Genomic DNA, 19860 nt, shown 5'->3' on the forward strand with positions numbered 1-19860 from the left:
TCCAAACTGTGACAGCTCTATAAACATGGCATCCACACCAGTTAAAGCTGCACCCTGTGGCACAGATCAGCATCCTACTGAGTTCGTTACACCCACTGTATGTGACCAGCCAGCCATTTCGCTCACGGCTATGAACCGTAACCGTTGCGCTCCTGTAAAAGCCCAGTTTACTGAGCCTGCTGATCCATGTATCGTGCCATGCACACCCCAGCCTGTACAACTCAGCCCTAAAATGCTGGCTCAGGATTGCTGCTCCTCCACGCCTCACGTAGCAGCAGCGCCAGCTGGGGAGCTTGGACTTTATGAACATGGTCAACACAGCCCAAAGCAAGTCAGGCCAGTGCCACGTTACTGTCACTCTAGTGCGGGGCATGATCGTGACTCTGTAGACAGTAGTGACGATGAACATTACAGAGGCAAAGAAAAAATTCCTGTACTGCAGCCAGGTCACTTTGATGGATCAGGTTCATGGAAGGATTTTCTTTATCAGTTTGAGAATTGTGCAAAGGCTAACCGCTGGACAGAGAGGACTATGGCTGTCCAACTCAGATTCAGCTTGAGGGGCGCGGCTGGCGCCATAATCCACAAAAACCCCAAATCTGCTCGTTGGAGCTATAGGAGGATTGTGGAGGAGGTAGAGGTTGCCTATGGGCCATGTTCAGAACATGCAGCAGCCATCGGCATTGAGTTAAGACAGAGACTCAGGAAACCCGGTGAAGCCTTGCACACCCTCAGAGATGACATTTACGAAAAAGTTTCTATTGTGTATGCCGATCGATCCGAGAGGGAGCAAGATCGCATTGGTGTAGAAATTTTTATCAATGCTGTGGCAGAAGCTGAAACGATCCAGAAATTACTGGAGGAACAGCCACGCACCCTGGCAAAAGCATATGGAATTGCCCACCAATTCGAGACAACCAGGAGGGCTGCCAGGGCAGTCACGCAGCTGATGCGGTCAGGCACTAGGGGCTCAGCAGCACAAGGGGTTCGGGCGGCTATGGTACGGGAGAATGTGCACATGCTAAAATATAAACCATCAGAGAGAGCACACAGACCTCAGCAGCATGGGCAGCAGAATCCAAGCATGCATGACAATTGAACAGGAGAGAAGCTGTCTGTCACAACTGCTCGGGCATAGGACACCTATGGAGGAACTGTCCCTCCCCTCGTCCTCGTGCACAAAAGCCACTAAGGGCCAGCAGGGACCAGACCTCTGACCCAGGTGCTGTGGTCATTTGCAACAAAAATCGCAGAGATGTGATGTGTGTTGAGATACTGGTGCATGGGCTGGAACTATGTGGTTTGCTGGACTCTGGTGCACGGAGGAATGTGTTGCCCCTCCACCATTTTGACACCATTCCCATAGACTCCAGGCCCCAGACACAGCCATCCATTGCTCAGGTCCTACAGGGCATCAACCCAGAGGGTTTGGCTGTCCTTGGAGAGGTTGTCCTGCCGGTGCATGTCGGTAGCAGGGTCACGGACGTGAACTTCATCCTGGCTGACATGGCTGAGAGCACCGAAGTTATTCTGGGGCACCCTTTCCTGCAAGAAGCAGGCGCTTGTCTAGACTATGGCCGCAGTGAGGTAACCCTTTTCGACGAAAAGGTACCCCTCTTTAAATCATACTACCGACCCCAAGTACATGTTGTTAGAGTGGCACGCACCACAGTGTTGGCGCCTGGCTGCGAATACGTAGTCCCAGGGTTCTCCCGTGGCATCACTCATGGGGACCTGATGTTGAGCCCCACTAAGGCTTCGTGGAGAAGCACCAGGTACTCGTGGCCCACGCAGTTGTGCAGCCTCGGAAACCCTCCAGCATCCCTATCCAAGTCTTCAACCCTGGGGCTGCGCCTGTTACCTTAAGAAGGGGTGCAGTGGCTGGGGTCCTCCAGCCGGCACGGGTCTTGGAAGGGATGGAGCCTCATCTGCTCAGTCCCCCAGCAGCCTCTAAGTGCAGCAGCCCTAACCCTGCTTCCGTGCCGGGCCATCTGCAGGCCCTGTATGCCGAGAGCTGCTCCAGCTTGACGTGGGATGCCTGCCACAAGTTGGCTGGCCTTCTGCAGTCCTACGGGGACGTCTTCTCAACCGGCCCAAATGACCTTGGCCGCACCAACGTTGTTCAGCACGACATCCTGATCACACCGGGGCCACCGGTGAAACATCCACCACGCAGGATGGCAGGGGACAAGCAGACAGCAGCTGACCAGCAGGTACAGCAGAGTCTGGATACTGGGTTAGCTCAGCCTAGCAACAGCAGTTGGGCTGCACCAATTGTGATGGTGAAAAAGAAGGACCAGAGTCCACGGCTGTGTGTGATTATCGGCCCCTAAATGAGCGCCACGCATCCAGGACACCCTGGATACGCTGTCCACAGCCAAGTACTTCAGTACACTGGACCTGACATCCGGGTACTGGCAAGTAGAACTGACCCCTAGAGCCCGCAAAGCAGCTGCCTTTTGTACTCGAAAGGGGCTATTCGAGTGGAACGTGATGCCCTTTGGGCTATGCAATGCGCCGGCCACGTTCCAGAGGTTAATGGATCGAGTCCTGGTTGGGCTGCAGTGGGAAACGTGCTTGGTATACCTCGATGGCATTATTGTCTTGGGGCAGGATAGCAACCAGATGTTGGAGCGGCTTGAACAGGTCTTTGCTAGGCTACGCAAAGCCAACCTAAAGCTGAAACCTTCAAAGTGCTGCCTTTTCCGAGAGCAAGTCGCCTACTTGGGGCACATCATCTCGGCCGGGGGCATTGCTACTGACCCCCAGAAGGTTCAGCAAGTGATCGAATGGCCTGCACCTCGGAATGTCACAGAGGTGCCACAGTTTGTTGGATTGGCTTCCTACTACCCGCCGCTTTGTGGAGGACTTCGCCAGAATAGCCAAGCCACTCCATGAACTCACTAAGAAGTATGCACGCTTCAAATGGACTGCTGAGTGCCAGGAAGCGTTTGAGGAATTAAAAAGGCGTCTTACAGTAGCACCCATTTTGGGCTACCCCCTGGACCAGGGCGAGTTTCTCCTCGATACGGATGCCAGCGACTGTGGGATCGGCGCAGTCCTCTCCCAAGTACAGGGAGGCGAGGAGAGGGTCCTGGCTTATGGGAGCAGGCGGCTGTCAGCCACCGAACAAAACTACTGCACGACCAGACGAGAGCTCCTGGCGGTTGTAGAGTTCACGTCCCATTTCAGACAGTATTTGTTGGGCAGGCCCTTCACGGTTCGCACTGATCATAGCAGCCTCCGCTGGTTAACTAGGCTGAGGGAGCCAGAGGGCCAGCTCGCCCGCTGGTTAGAGAAGCTGGCAGAGTACGACTTCAAAGTGTTGCATCGGCCTGGAAAAAGCCACCAAAATGCCGATGCACTTTCCAGGAGGCCATGCCGTACGTCGTGCCCCTGCATGGCTCCAGATCCCAAATTCAACAGTAGCCAGTTCCAGCATAAAGGTGTGCAGTGCAACCTAATGGACCCCCCTACCGTCATTAACCCCCCAGGGCACCCTCGAGTGGGGGTAGTGGAGCCTCAGGTCGGCAGTAGCGATGGTTCTGTAGGTCACCCAAGCATCCACCGGTTGAGTGAGTTGCCCCACTCAAAACCATTCAGTGGGTGGACCCCAGAGCAGCTTGCGGCTGCCCAAAGGGCTGACGCAGACATAGCCCCTGTGGTGGAATGGATGGAAAAAGGGGGGGGTCGGCCACCCTGGGCTGACGTAGCCGCTTGTGGACCCGCCACTAAGCCTACTGGGCACAGTGGAAAAGACTGTATCTAAAGATGGTGTGCTGGCGAGGAAGTTCCATTGCACTGAAGGCAAAGTGTTCTACCCCCAGATCTTACTGCCTCACCCTTTTCGCCGCTCAGTGATGCAGCAGATGCACGATGGCCCAGTGGGTGGTCATTTTGGGGCAGAGAGGACTCTGGCGCGTCTGAAAAACAGATACTACTGGTATAACATGAGGGATGATGTGACACTATGGTGCCGCATTTGTACAAACTGTGCCGCAAAGGCACGGCCACTGAAAACCCCACATGCAGCGATGGGCACAGTGCACGTTGGCGCCCCCATGGAGAGAATTGCAGTTGACCTAATGGGGCCACTAAATGAGACAGAGAGGCATAACCGTTTCATACTAGTGGTGCAGGACTATTTCAGCAAGTGGGTGGAGGCCTATGCAGTCCCTAACGAACAAGCATCCACGGTGGCAGAAAGATTGTTTCAGAGTGGGTGTGTAGGTATGGGGCCCCCCAGTCATTGCACAGCGACCAGGGCACCAACTTTGAGTCGGCTGTTTTCCAGGGGATGTGTGCACTGCTGGGGATCGAAAAGACACACACTACCCCGTTCCATCCACAGTCTGACGGCCAGGTGGAACGTTTCAATGCTACCCTCCAGAAAGCATTAGCCGCCACTGCAGAGCGCTGCCACTGGGACTGGGATATAATGATCCCGTATGCTGTCATGGCTTATCGGGCAACCAAACACAGTTCCACAGGGCTGACCCCTAACATGATGCTATTCGGACGAGAGGTAACTGAGCCCCTTGACTTGGTTGCTGGTCTGCCACCCGACGATATGCACAACAACACTCTCCCACATTATGTGGTGCAGCTCAGGGAAAGGTTGGAACTTTCTCATCAGCTGGCACGGGAGGCCCTTGGGAAATCTAGTGAGCGTGCTAAGAGACAGTATGACAAGAACATCTGCCAGGTGCAGTACCCAGTTGGTGCTGCAGTGTGGTATCTGGTTAAAGGGACCAAGAGAGTGAGACACAAAGTCCGCAAGTTCCTACCTTCCTACGAGGGACCTTACTTTGTAATAGGCCGGTTGGATGATCTGGTCTACCGCATTAAAAAGGGACCAAGAACAAAGGCTAAAGTGGTTCATCATGATAGGCTTAAGCCTTATCACTCCAGGACTCTGCTGGACAATGGCTGGGTCTTCCAAGAACCCGATCTGACAGCAGCGGCTGAGGTACCTCCTCCAACGCCCGACGAGGATGACCCCGACACCGACCTCGGCCCCCTCAACCTGTGGGACACTCAGCCAACAGCCGATGGTCCTGATGCAGGAGTTTCCTCGGGAGCTGTTTCCCCACTACCTGCCCTGCAGTCTCCGCATGGATCCCTCCAGCCCGAAGTGGATGTGGCTGGTGGGCTGTGCCCAACTGCGAGACCAGACCGTCACCCCCCTCCAAGCACCACACCCCGTTGCAGGCCGCAGCGGAGACGGAGGGCACCTGACCGGTTTGGTGACTGGTTAATGGACCAAGGCTAATGTAGCCTAAAACTGAGTCAGGGTGTAGGCGGATCGCTGCCCTGCTCAGTCAAAAAAAAAAAAAAAAAAAAAAAAAAAATTTGTAAACTGGTAAGCTTGACTGTTTTGTAAGGACTGTAAGGGTACAATTTCATGATTGCATTGTCCTGCTTAATTTGTTGTTTTGGTCGTGATTCACAGATACTGTATAATGCCTTAGCGGACCAAGGAAAAAAAAAGGAGAGAATAATAACAGTAATATTGGTTTAACAATATGTTCATACCCTCAAGGGAGGGACAAGAGTTCAGGTTATGCAGCCCTAGGGCGGTTCCATGCCCAGTGTGAGTCCCATTGTCGTTAGGCTGCCCGGTTGGGTGAATGGGATTGTCTATGTTTAGTTTGTTTTGTGTGTAAAACATGATATGTTATGGACATTTAATTGCATCCCTTTCCAGAGTGGAGGATGTTTACACTCGTGTGGGAAGTTCAGTGCCTTCATCTTCAACCTGGACTATCCTCCACCAAAGAATTACTTGTTTATGGACTGTGGGGAGGAGAGTGTTTTTCTTTTCAGGATCTCTTTGTTTTACTTATTAATGTTATAACATGCTGGAGTGATGTTAAGGGTTTAATCATCATCCAGAGTGGGGGGTAGTGTTACAGGCAGAGCCTTCCCCTTTAGGATTGCAGCCTTGTGGGGGATGTATTCCAAGTGGGAGGTGCCATGTTGTAGGCTTGGAGGGACCGCCCATGTGTTAGTTGTCCTCTGCGCCGCCCTGTGTTGTATGTTGCAGGCTAGCGCAGGAGAGGGAAAGAAAAAGTGTGTTCGGGACAGATGAAAAGAAATAGTTTTGTTGCTGAAATCGTGGCAGTTGCTGTCTTTCTACGCCTGGCGGAAGCTGACCCGCTGTGAAGAAGCAGGCTTGTTACCCACTACGAGCCGAGTGAAGAATACGCCAGGGGTCTCCTTACCACGGTTGGGAGCCGCGATCTGGTCAGGTAACACATAGTCAAACATTAGTTTTCGGCACCAGTGGAGCTGTGAAAGGCCTTTAAGGAAAATGACATGCACCTCGAGAAATGTAACTACAGGCCTAAAAATGTGTCCGCATACACCTCAGAAAGTATATAGCTGCGCCCCTGACCACAGCGAGTATAATGTGTTTTTTTTCTGCTCAAAATTCCTGCTGGTCACATCCAGATGTGAACCCCCCGCCCACCAATCAGAGCAGTCTGCTCTCAGAGACACATTCCTGTGGTCTGGTGTGTGGTGGTATGTCAGACTGCAAATTTTGGTATCTATCTGATGGCAAGTGAATACAGGGGCAGTATTGCCAATACCGATACACATACCTTTTACTTATCAAGGTAGCTCACATAGAGGAGAGCTGTGTGTCCTGTTTTATGAGGTGAATGATCAATTTGCCAAATCTGAACACATTTTATTGAACATTAAATCACTTTTCTGATGTTGGGATGTAAACATCCAGCTTCCTGTGTTTGTGGCAGTGAGAAAATGGAAAGGTCTTCAGGATCATTGGTTTTGGAACAGATTCCATTTTCAGATAAAAGCCAGACTGTTTTTGAACCTTTGGGATGAGATCAGATATTATTTCTTGTTTCAGACATATTCAAAAAGTTGCAGGTAAAATAATGAAAGTGTCCTCATGTTCTCAGCTTCTGACAGAAGCTGACTTTATTTTTTTGTCTCCATGTGTTTAAAGTGTTTGTTTAATTGCTTGTGTGAGCTCGTTGTTTAGATTGTAATCATCTGCCTATCCAGGAGATCACATGACCCTGACATTTCCCACTGCTTCTGCTGACAATGATGATAATACAAGTTAAAGTCGTGGGAGATTAATATCCATGTATGTGCTTCTGTATTAGTAAGGTGCTGGAATGAGGACAGAGGACGGCACTTCAAAACAGCAAAGTGAAAGGCAGGTTTGTCCTGTATGAGGAAGGAAGATTTTAGTATGCAGAGAGAAGTAGCTGTATTAATATAACTGAAGTAAAAACAATAATGCTTTCTCTCCAAACTATCCCCACAGGGTCAAACAAAGCATGCTTTTCATTATCTGAAACTAATTTATTCCAAAAGTGATAATCTTGTAGACTTTAAGTCATCATCCAATTATCTGAGTGCCCAAAACAGAGGAAGCATTTATGCAGCTCCAGGGATGAGTTCCTGCACATCGTCACTCCTACACCCTCTGCAATTTGCTGCTGGATGTTTTACAGTTCTTTTCCTCAAACAGTTAATGCCATCCTCACATCAGGAACATTTTAACCACTCTTAATGCAGACCTCAGAACAGTTTCTCATGGCACAGACTCACCTGTGCAAATGACACCAAAACAAACGAAATGTTTTTGTGTCAAAACATGCAAACAAGTAGATTTCAAGTCTGTGACCAGTGAATTAAAAACGTTCACTACTGTTTTTGGAATTTGACACCTGTGTGTGTGTGTGTGTGTGTGTGTGTGTGTGTGTGTGTGTGTGTGTGTGTGTGTGTGTGTGTGTGTGTGTGTGTGTGTGTGTGAGCCACCACTTCTAGAACAGTTTAAGCATCAGTCACACAGACCTAGAGACCAATCGGTGACCCCCTGGAAGCGTCTGGTTGCTAGGGAAAAATGTGTATTAGCTGACTGGTTGGCAAGTAGTTACTGGAGGCAGCTGGTTGTCACTGGGTGAAATTGCCATAAAGAGGGTGTTGCACCAAAAGTGTTCTGTAATTGCTTTGGTTGGATGCAGATTTCCTTGGTCACCTGTAGTTTGCATGGCAGGTGCTGACTGTCTGAAAACATTCATCAACTATTCATCAACAAGCAGTAGTAAAACCTGAAAAAGAATGGAAACCAGAAACAGAGAGCGTTCAAAGTAAAAGTCACTCCTTACCACTGAAACCAACACGTGTCAAGAGGCTCAACTTTTACTGTGAAACCAAATGGTCCACATTTCTGGTTTGCATTGCTCTTTTTACACTTTCACTACTGCTTAGCAAATAAAGCGAGTGAGTCAGTGGCAAAGTTGACTCCAGCAGCCTGCTAGCAACCTGAGCAATCGCAGGGAGATTTTTCTTCCCTCTTTGCGCCCAATTTCACATGGTGACAGCAAAGAACCACTTGAGTTCATGAGTCATTCACATGGGTCGAGAATTAGTAACAAAGGCCATCAAACGATTTAGTGACTCCGGTGTGTCCTCCTGAAACAGACAACTCACATCAGGATAGAAATGTTTCCTTACAGGAATACTGCATGCTCACTGAGAAGAACTGTTTGCACTGACTTGTCCTTCTAATTGAATAAGTGGACATGAACTGTGCTATGCTGGCAAATGTACAGTATACAGTATAACAGGGCCACCCTCAGTATAGTAGTAAAACATTTAAATTTCCTTTCATTTTTCACCCATCTGTACCACATCCACAGTCCACAGCTACCACCCAGATAGCATACGGAAGTGGCCCACTTCAGGCAATAATCTGGCACTGTAGGCATTCTTCCGGCCCGCACAAAATAGATGTGAGCCTGAAGTGGCCCACATATGAAAAAACGCACATGGCCCACCTTTGCCAAACACATTTGGGCCACTTTTGGCCCAAATGTGTTTACAACAGCCAAAGGTCAACTTGATACAATGGATATGAAATTAGTTGGGAAATTGAAACTTTTTGGGGGCGATTTACAAAGTCCCAAACGCACTTTTTGGTGACATTGACCCAAGTAACGTGTTGCAGGTAATTTCAAATATCAGCAAACACAAAAACTGTTTGTGTGCAGTTTGTCACACAGTGTGTCTGCTAGCTTAAAGAACAGCTGCTGTGTTTCCAGGGAGAGAAAAGAGAGAGAGAAGTTCACTCAGAGATGGAGAAAGATGGAAGAAGGAGGAGGAGAGAGGCAGAAGAGAGGTTAAAGGTTAAAACATTTGTTAACTGTACTCTCATTCCCTGAAAGGGGTCATTTTAGACTTAATAAAACTGATTGATTGATTGATCTGGATGGCATTACTTTGGCCTCCAGGGACACTGTGAGAAATCTTGGAGTCATTTTTGTCCTTCAATGCACATATTAAACAAATATGTAGGACCGCTTTTTTTGCATTTGTGCAATATTTTCAAAATTAGAAACATCCAAACAGAAGCTTACTCGGTGAGTCAAACACAGTTCTCAGTGGTTCCCGCACATTTGCACTCTTTTTGTGTTTGGAGTTATGAGGATGTTTCATAACTCCAAACTTGAATTTAAGACAGTCTGACTGGTTTCCTTAGTTTGGTTCATGTAAATAATGAGTTTGAGCTTAATTGCCTAAAACTGATGTCTGAATGTCTTCAACTGTTGCTGAAGTTCAAATGCTTAAGGTGAAGCTTTTGCCACAGTTTATGACCATTTCCTTTATGAAGTCATTGTTCAGTGAACATCACACTGATGGGCTGCAACAAGCTCCTTTAAATGTTGTGTGTAGTCAGTGCTGCTGTCAGTAACTCAGCTGTCAGTGAGCCGGTGAGAAGCTTCCAGATGTTACTCTGGAGGAGGCTGGAAAACTTTGGAAAAGGAGTTCAATACAAGTGAGTGAAGCTCTGCTGAGCAGTGCCAGTGATACTGAGGTGAGCTGCTGAGGACATCCTGACCTCTCTGTCAGTGAGCCCTGGTGTTTCTGCTGCTGTTAGCGGTGAAGAAGATCCATCATCACTGACCTGCGACACTTGGAGAATAAACTCATACGAACGTGGCAGTTGGTACTGAAGGAAAAAGGGGGGGTTGTGCCTTTAATTAGTGCTTCCAGGGGTAAATATACAATCAACTGCACGTAGAAACAGTTTTACGAGTGGGATCAGGCCAGTGGCGTGAGGCGGGTGCACACCTCACTCCATGTGAGCGGCATAATCCTGGGCATGAATATTTGAAGGTTTCAAGTTTTATGTCTTACAGATGTTTTTGTGAAATTGTGTATTTATAGATGACCTAATTTCAGATCTGTGTAGAGGCAGTAGTAGAGGAAGCTGGTAGTCAATAGAGGGGCAGATCGAGGTACCAGGTATTTTAGTGTGTATCAGTAAAACTGTTTACAATTGTTTTTAAATGTCTCTTTAATAAAACCTTTAATATTGTAAATTTGTCTCCCTGCAGCACACCTGTGAGCCTCTAGCTGCTCTTGCCGTGGAGAATTGTTTTTGGAGATTTAGTGTGATGCTAATTAGAGTTAAAGATCATTGAAGGGGTTTATTCACCTCGTATGCTTTGATTGGCTGCAGTGAAATTGTCCCCAGACCTACTCTGTGGAGTGGGGAGTTTTATTCTTACTCCTGAATGAAATGATGTGAAATAAAGATTTCTTTATAAAACAAAAACTTTGAGTGAACACAAATCTGTTGTTTTCCCAACTGACCTGTCGTGTAACACAAAGTGATGATTTAATCAAACTGTATCGGAGACAAAGCGGGTTTTTAGGACACTCGAGCCTAACGTTAGCTGCCATAACGTTAGCTTATAACCAGCTGTGCAGCAAACTACAAGGAGCGATCCTGATCCATAAATCTGGTCCATTCTGGATTCATCCCGCTGTGCGAATGGACTCCCATCCGGACCCAGTTTGCAGATCCATTACAGAGTCTGTGATACATCAGGATGGATCCGGTCCCGAGTCTCTTTACTATCTGAGGTGGTTTATGATGAATGTGTTTGAAAATGAAGCAGAAGAATTAAATGATGTTTGTGTGAAAAAATGCAATTTCAAAAGTTTTTGTGGGGCACTCTACATGTAACTTCTGTGATACACAACTGTGAATAAAATGAGTTGTACACCATTAATGAAGCCATGAGGACATACACACAAAAACATGAGTTAGTGCTTCCTCTCGTCCTGTTGTACATACTGACAGAAACCTCTTTTGTTTACTTTGTATTCATTTATTATATGAAGACATCAAAACACAACACAGTTCAATCACACTTAACAACTAAGAAAGGAAACTTAACCACTAAAAAAGGAAACTTAATAACTAAAAAGGAAACTTAACAACTAAAAAAGGAAACTTAACCACTAAAAAAGGAAACTTAACAACTAAAAAAGGAAACTTAACAACTAAAGTTTAGAAAACTCAATCACTAAAAAAGGAAACTAAACAATTAAAATTTAGGAAACTCAATCACTAAAAAAGGAAACTTAATAACTAAAATATGGGAGGAAATATAACTTGAAACAAGTCAAAAAGGAGATGGGAAAGATAGAGGGAATGGGAGGGAGGAAAAATGGAAGGTTAGGGGTGTTAAAGAGAAAGGTGTGGTGGGAGGAGAGGGGGGAGGATGAGGAGACAGAGGGAAGGATGAAGAGAGGGGGGAGGATGAGGAGGACAGAGGGAAGGATGAGGGGGGGGTGAGGAGACAGAGGGAAGGATGAGGAGAGGGGGGAGGATGAGGAGACAGAGGGAAGGATGAGGGGGGGTGAGGAGACAGAGGGAAGGATGAAGGGGGGTTGAGGAGACAGAGGAAAGGATGAGGAGAGGGGGGAGGATGAGGAGACAGAGGGAAGGATGGGGGGGTGAGGAGACAGAGGGAAGGATGAGGAGAGGGGGTGAGGATGAGGAGACAGAGGGAAGGATGAGGGGGGGTGAGGAGACAGAGGGAAGGATGAGGAGGGGGGGGATGAGGAGACAGAGGGAAGGATGAGGGGGGGAGGATGAGGAGACAGAGGGAAGGAGGGGGGGGGTGAGGATGAGGAGACAGAGGGAAGGATGAGGGGGGGAGGATGAGGAGACAGAGGGAAGGATGAGGAGAGGGGGGGGAGGATGAGGAGACAGAGGGAAGGATGAGGGGGGGAGGATGAGGAGACAGAGGGAAGGATGAGGAGAGGGGGGGAGGATGAGGAGACAGAGGGAAGGATGAGGGGGGGGGGGATGAGGAGACAGAGGGAAGGAGGAGAAGGAGGAAGTGGACTTCATGTCTTAGTGGATTTCTTCTGCTTCTTCAGCTCTTTCATTGTGTTCAGCAGCTGCTGCTCGGCCTCTTTCACTTTTCCTTTCAGTTTCTTTTTGGCCTCTTTTGCTTTCACTTTCACATTCTTCTTGGCTGCTTTGTGTTCTAGTTTGAGCTGTCTGAGAGCTGTTTTACAGTCTTTTGCTGTCATTTCAGTCTCGGGCATGTTTGTATTTATAGAAACTTCTATTTTTTCCTCCTCTAGTTTTTGTTTTGTGGCCAATAATTCCTTTTTTAGATCTTCTGAGTCTTTTTTGGCCATCAGCTTTTCTTTAATTTCTTCTTGGAGCACACGCTGCACTTCCCGCAGTTTCCGCTTCGCAGTTGTGGTTTCGTCCTCTGCCTGCTCCCTTTCCTCCTCTTCAAATGTTTTGAATAATTCGGACAAGTAATCCTTTATGTTCCCATTTTCATTTTCAGCCTCCAGTCTTCCTTTGACTTCCTCTTCTAGGGCTTTTTTGTGCTCTGCCCACTCTCTTTCTCTTCTCTCTTTTTCTAATGTGTTCTTCACCTTTAACTCTTCGTTCTTTGCATTTTCACAGTCATGTTTTGTTTTTTGCACCTCCCTTTCCTCCTCTTCAACTGCTTTGAATAATTCTAACAAGTCCTCCTTTATTTTCCCATTTTCATTTTCAGCCTCCAGTCTTCCTTTGACTTCCTCTTCTAGGGCTTCTTCCACTTCCTGTAGCTTCTTTTTGAGATCTTCTGCATCCTTCTCCACATGCTCTTTTCCTTTTCTTTCTTCTTCTAATTCTTTCTTTACTGCTCTCAGTTCCTTCTTTATGTTCTCTACTTCCATCTTTGCCTCCATTTTCCCTTTTTCTTCCTCTTTAAGTTGATGTTGAACTCGTTGCACATCTTCTTTGAGCTTGTAGTTTTCCACCTGCAGGGAATAAAAGGCTTCGCGCAGCACGATAAGCTCTGAGACGGTTGTGAAGGGCGAGGTGCTCACCAGTCCTGCTCTGGAGTTTGGCCTGTTCATTGCGTCTTTTCCACCAAGAAATAAAGCAACAGATCAGGACAGAATTATTAGCCTCCCATGAAAATCTCTTTTTTTTTTAAAGTGCTGTTACAGTTTCTTCTCAATCGATTTGGAGCAATTCTCACACTTTTGTCACTCACAACTCTAAAGCTCTCATTTTCCTAAATACTGTCCAGCATTGTGTTAGTGTTTCAATCAAATGACCTCAAACATTTTTTGAGGTCGAGCAACCAACAAGTGTACCTAATAAAGTGGCTGCTGAATGTATGTAGCATGTCTTTATGGACTATATAGTAGTTGACGCCATGTTGCCTTTTGCACAGGTGAGTATAAGTTATGAAAAATGCTTTAACTGTTTGGAGAACTGCATTAAGAGTGGTGAAAATCACTTTTGTGCTGTGAGAATTGGGCCAAATCAACTGAGAAAAGTTTTAATCAAAGGAAGAAATTTGTAAAAGAGGAAATGAAGCTACCTTTCAGGTGTTCACAGTCGAAGCTGTGTTCTTCCAGTATTTTGTTGTTGTGCTTTCACTGTGATAATTTCTGTTTTATTTGAGATGCTGAGATGTCTTTTCTGCTGTGTTGTCTGTTGTCTGCTGTGTTGTCTGTTGGCTGCTGTGTTGTCTTTTGTCTGCTGTGTTGTCTGTTGGCTGCTGGCTGCTGTGTTGTCTGTTGTCTGCTGTGTTGTCTGTTGTCTGCTGTATTGTCTGTTGGCTGCTGTGTTGTCTGCTGGCTGCTGTATTGTCTGTTGGCTGCTGTGTTGTCTGCTGGCTGCTGTATTGTCTGTTGTCTGCTATGTTGTCTGCTGGCTGCTGTGTTGTCTGTTGGCTGCTGTGTTGTCTGCTGTGTTGTCTGCTGGCTGCTGTGTTGTCTGCTGGCTGCTGTGTTGTCTGCTGTGTTGTCTGCTGGCTGCTGTGTTGTGTTGTCTGTCTTGTTTAAAAATGCTGAAACTAAGCGATGTGATGACATCAGAGTTCTACTGAACATTGTGTTTTGAAATTTGTAACAAGCCCCGCCTACATAGAACAGTATTGTCAGATGCTCATGTTGCCTAGCAACAACAGCTCTTACTGACCAATGGACACTGCCATGCAGGTACTGTTTCTGCAGGTACTGTTTGTGCAGGTACTGTTTGTGCAGGTACTGTTTGTGCAGGTACTGACAGGTAAACTCTTAATGGATGACCATCGACTTCAGTGACCGAGTCAGTCTGAAGGACTGAGTCAGTGAAACACAGCACGTGATGAAAACCAGCACCTGAATATGAAACAGGCCACCTCATTAAATAAATGTGTGTTATCACAGCACTAATGCCTGTTGTAAAGTTAGGAACCAGTGGTTTTTGCTCTTGGCTTATTTTGCTAATGAAACATGTGACTGTGATACATATGATTAAAAAAAAAGAAATCAGGAAGGGGGCAAATACTTTTTCACATCACTGTACATGTTGGATTTGTTGAGAACAATAAAACATGAACAGGCTGCCAAGCACTTCCTGCTTTTAGTGATTTAATGAGTTGCGGTCATACAATTCAATTCAATTCAATTTTATTTATATAGCGCCAAATCACAACAAACAGTTGCCTCAAGGTGCTTTGTATTGTGGGTAAAGACCCTACAATAATACAGAGAAAACCCAACAGTCAAAACGACCCCCTATGAGCAGCACTTGGCGACAGTGGAAAGGAAAAACTCCCTTTTAACAGGAAGAAACCTCCAGCAGAACCAGGCTCAGGGAGGGGGGGTCATCTGCCGCGACCGGTTGGGCTGAGGGGAGAGAAAAGACATGCTGTGGAAGAGAGCCAGAGATTAATATCAATTAATGATTAAATGCAGAGTGGAGTATAAACAAAGTAACTAAGGTGAATGAGAAGAAACAGTGCATTATGTGAACCCCCCAGCAGACTAGGCCTATAGCAGCATAACTAAGGGATGGTTCAGGGTCACCTGATCCAGCCCTAACCATAAGCTTGATCATAAAGGAAAGTTTTAAGCCTAATCTTAAAAATAGAGAGGGTGTCTGTCTCCCGAATCCAAGCTGGAAGCTGGTTCCACAGAAGAGGGGCCTGAAAGCTGAAGGCTCTGCCTCCCATTCTACTCTTAAGTATCCGAGGAACCACAAGTAAGCCAGCAGTCTGAGAGCGAAGTGCTCTGTTGGGGTGATATGGTACTATGAGGTCTTTCAGATAAGATGGGGCCTGATTATTCAGGACCTTGTATGTGAGGAGAAGGATTTTAAATTCTATTCTAGATTTAACAGGGAGCCAATGAAGAGAAGCCAGTATGGGAGAAATCTGCTCTCTCTTTCTAGTCCCTGTCAGTACTCTAGCTGCAGCATTTTGGATCAGCTGAAGGCTTTTCAGGGAGCTTTTAGGACAGCCTGATAATAACGAATTACAATAGTCCACCCTAGAAGTAATAAATGCATGAATTAGCTTTTCAGCATCACTCTGAGAAAGGATGTTTCTAATTTTAGAAATATTGCGCAAATGCAAAAAAGCGGTCCTACATATTTGTTTAATATGTGCATTGAAGGACATATCCTGGTCAAAAATGACTCCAAGATTTCTCACAGTGTTACTGCAGGCCAAAGTAATGCCATCCAGAGTAAGTATCTGGTTAGAAACCATGTTTCTAAGATTTGTGGGGCCGAGAACAAGAATTTCAGTTTTATCTGAATTTAGAAGCAGGAAGTTAGAGGTCATCCAGGCCTTAATGTCTTTAAGACATTCCTGCAGTTTAATTAATTGATGTGTGTCATCTGGCTTCACACACCTGTCAGGTCTGATGTGTTTGTGGGGGACCCCGGTAACTGAATCATATGCACATATTTAATGGCATTTATTGCATCTGTTCAGCCCGTGAACCTATGAAACACCATGTGTGACACGTGTCACTGAACATCAGCTCAGCCGTCTTCCTGCAGTCATTTCAGCTCTGGGTCACAGGTCAGTTTCCTCCTGCCAAACTAAACCTTTATTGTTCTCAGCCTGTGGCCTAAAGCTGAAATGATTGGTAAGAAGGGGACTGAGCTCGTGTTCAGGGACATGTTATATATGCTTTTTATATATAAATAAATGTAATTAAATTAAAGTGATATAATTTAGTTACCATGGATCCCACAAACACTATGACCTGATAGGTGTGTGACTGGGCCTCACTAAATCCCTAAAACCAGAATGTCCTTGGCAGCCTATTTATGACATCAGGGTTACACTTATCTAAACAATAACCAAATATTTGTTGTATCTGAGTCATTGTAACAATTACAACTGAGAACAAGTAAAGGTCCAATTTAGCAGGAGGGAATGGACTTGATTACAGCCATGCTACAGCAGACCTCACGTTTATCAGAGATGTTATGTTTAACATGGTAGCGTTGCGGTATAACGATTGTCATGCTTTCCATCTTAGGTTAGGGCAGTGTTTCTCAAACTGTGGGGCGCAGGGTCATGTTGAACATGGGATTAGCGAAACAAGGAAACATTAGCAGGCACATTAGCACAGCGACTACAGTAGCAAAACTCTCCACGGTCACCGTCTGCTGTGTACATAGAGCCGTCGTGCATCTACAAAGCCAGGACAGCTGGTGCAAAATATGTATGTGACTATAGAACTACAGAATAATGCTGCACAATTTCTTTTTACTTTGGGGGGCATTTTAGACATTTACAGCTGGGACACTATGTATAGACAGTGCAGTTCATGTTTGTCATTTAACCTTTGATAGACCCACTGAGGTAACCTCTAGGAAATGACACTAGTGTCATGCTGCTTGGTTCTTAAACTGTTGTTCGAACATCTGTGTGGTCTTTCCACCGGGGTTCTGCTTCTGACAGCAGCCTGTGTGGACTTACCGCAGTCCAGATGCAAAATCTCTTTCACTTACTAGAATCCAACCTACCACAGTCAGCTTCACTCTGCTGAATCTGTTGACCTCGACCTACCACACAGTCCGAGGACACGTCAGGCACATGCGCAAAAATTCAGTCATTCTGAGATCAATAGTTATGTTTCCGCCAAACAATCAGCCATCATACATTGACCATACTGCAGCAAACTGCTGATCCAATGGTAAATGTCTCTATTAAGACAGCTTATATCAGTGTTTGTCTGTTGCAATATGAGGGCTTTACCAAGAAGGATTCGATGCATTGCTGAATTATTATTTGCTTTTGATATGTGTGTGATTATTTGAGAGAAACAGTATGCTCTTTTTGTATCTAAAGTTTGCATAAAGCAAGTAATGTCTCTCATGCAGTATATGTTGGGATTTAAATATCTCCTATAGCGTGCATCTCTCATTTGGGAATACTTTCGCAGGCCCAGGATGTATGTTACGACAAATCTACATAAAGAAAAAGAACAAGGAAAAAAAAAAGTCCTGAGGCCTAAGTGGTCGAGTCAGGCTTCCAAGCATCATTACCTGCGTGATCAATGGTCTGGTCTCTTCTCCGGGTACTCTGTTCCTGAGAACTTGACGATGAACTGAAAATATACCTTAACAAGGAACTGACGATACCTTAACCCTGATGAGCACATATTTGTACCACTTCAGGTGCCTCTAAGAACTCTTGATTTAATTCAGATGTGGTGCAGAACCAGCAAAACAAGTAGTGACACTGTAGTTTTTTCTACTGAAGACTACATACTCAGACTGAGCTCTGAAGCTAGGTGGGTTTTATTGCCGATTTGAGGTCAATTCAGTTTCAAGTCAAAGTATTATAGCTAAAATAATAACAGCTAGTTTTTTTTCCCCAGTTATTTACCTTGCTTTGGGGAAACATTTTGATATTTAAAACTTTTTGTTTTTGTTTTTTCAGCGTGTGATTGGACTGAATTCACCTCAGTCTTGAATTGCAGGATCATCTAAAGGCATGGAAAAGAATGAAAAGCTAATAAAAGAGTCAGTGAGAAGTCATTTCCGATCTCTAGCCGCAAACAAAGAGTTTGCGGACTATGTAAATGCCATTGATATGTCAAGGATTTCATCATCTTTTTATCATGTAACATCATGTATAAAGACATCGTGTTGGGGGTGGGATGGGATGGGGGTGGGGTGGGGTGGGGGGCAAGGATGCGTAATGTCCAGTGACTTATGTTATGATAATAGTTCTGTTAACTCCTGAAATGCACATGTTGCCAAAATACCATCAACGATCATGTGTTACCATGAAAAAAAAATTAAAAAAGAGAAACAATCGGTTTTGGTTTGTATAACAAAAGAATGATATACTGATATTTGTCGAGTATTTCTGAAGAGATCTTTGTTTTATGTGTTAACTACAGACTCTTTCCTTTCTGTTATGCTTTACTTTCAATGTATTTCGTTATGATGTACGACGGTTGTTGTTTGGTCACATCAGGCTTAACATCTCAGACTCAGTTTCGTATCACTAATGGATGACTGCTTGTTGAAATTTCAACACCCAAATATGTACAAAAATCTGTCTCTAAGGTTGCTTGATCGTGGCCAAGCGGACAGACTGTGAAAGAGGCTTGTTGCTTTCTCGGATTATGATGACATGCTGATTTTGATTTTGAAAATTATAATGTTGAATGAATTCCTATTTGTGAATAGTATTCCAACTCACCATGATGACAATTTCTGTTATTGAAACACATTTTGAGAAGGTCAAATAAAAATATTTTACATTCAAAAAAATGCTGTCCTGACTGGATTGGTGGATTATTTTTAGCGTGCAGATGCAGATGCAAAGCAAAGCGGTAAACACTCTTCTTGTGCACACAGCTTCATGCACCTCCCAGACAGAGTCCTGAGGCCCAGATCCATCACTGTGCATAAAGTTGTGGCTGAAAAAGGACTATTTATGTAATTAACAGCCACACGCTAGTGCACCCAGTGCTGCTGTTGTGTTCAGGGTGAGTCACACAACCAATAATATCACAAAGAGCCACTGCGCACAGATGCACACTAAGAGGGTGGCATAGCCTGAGACGGCCTGTGACTGGAGAACCCGCAACCTGTCACAGTAAGTACCTGTAATTCATCAGTGGCTTCCTCCTCTGTGTGGTCTGCTGTTAGCAGCTACCACACTGGTCACCCACAGTGTTATGTATTGAATCCTGTGTTGTATGTGTATATACACTTGGATACCACATGGCTGCTTCCAGTATAATACAGAGTTATACTTTTAGAAACCTTAAATGTTTCACTGGCATTTAGGATTGCTTGGCTGATTTTTTTTTTCAGCAAGCTGATTCGTGTGTGTGTGTGTGTGTGTGTGTGTGTGTGTGTGTGTGTGTGTGTGTGTGTGTGTGTGTGTGTGTGTGTGTGTGTGTGTGTGTATCAATTTTTTTTGTTTTCTGAAAACATATTTGCTTTCAGTTGAAAAGCAATCCTACACCACTGCAGTGACTGGCCTTGGTCTTCCATACATTTTTAAAATAAGTTCAAAGGGATTTGACTGAAAACAATCATGCAACATAAGACATTCTAGTTCTGACAAAGGTAAAAATGTCAGAGTTGTTAGAGTCAGATGAGTGGGACGTGCATCAGATAATGAATGGCTTGAATAAGTGGAAGAAATAGATGCATGGATAATGGTTCAGTGCTGTAACAACAAAGTGCTGTTTCTAAAAGAAAGACCACACTGCTGCAGCGCGGGCCGCCTTTCCTGGACTGACAGG

At 45.5% G+C, this 19860-nt stretch overlaps 1 protein-coding gene across 1 annotated transcript; it reads right to left on the reverse strand.

Moving 5' to 3' along the window:
* Nucleotides 1-12153: 12153 nt before the first annotated feature.
* Nucleotides 12154-13829, reverse strand: LOC115789010 (trichohyalin-like). The gene is made up of 2 exons (XM_030742157.1): nt 13683-13829; nt 12154-13214 (listed from the first exon to the last, which is right to left on the reverse strand). Exon 2 carries the CDS (start codon nt 13207-13209, stop codon nt 12190-12192), a length of 1020 nt encoding a protein of 339 aa, XP_030598017.1. The 5' UTR covers nt 13210-13214; nt 13683-13829; the 3' UTR covers nt 12154-12189.
* Nucleotides 13830-19860: the final 6031 nt, after the last annotated feature.

The sequence above is a fragment of the Archocentrus centrarchus genome, chromosome 12, assembly GCF_007364275.1.
Source record: "Archocentrus centrarchus isolate MPI-CPG fArcCen1 chromosome 12, fArcCen1, whole genome shotgun sequence".
In the NCBI taxonomy this organism is placed as follows: Eukaryota; Metazoa; Chordata; class Actinopteri; order Cichliformes; family Cichlidae; genus Archocentrus; species Archocentrus centrarchus.

Coding starts and splice junctions, on each gene's coding strand:
- LOC115789010 (XM_030742157.1), bottom strand. CDS start 13,209: ATGAACAGGCCAAACTCCAGAGCAGGACTGGTGAGCACCTCGCCCTTC.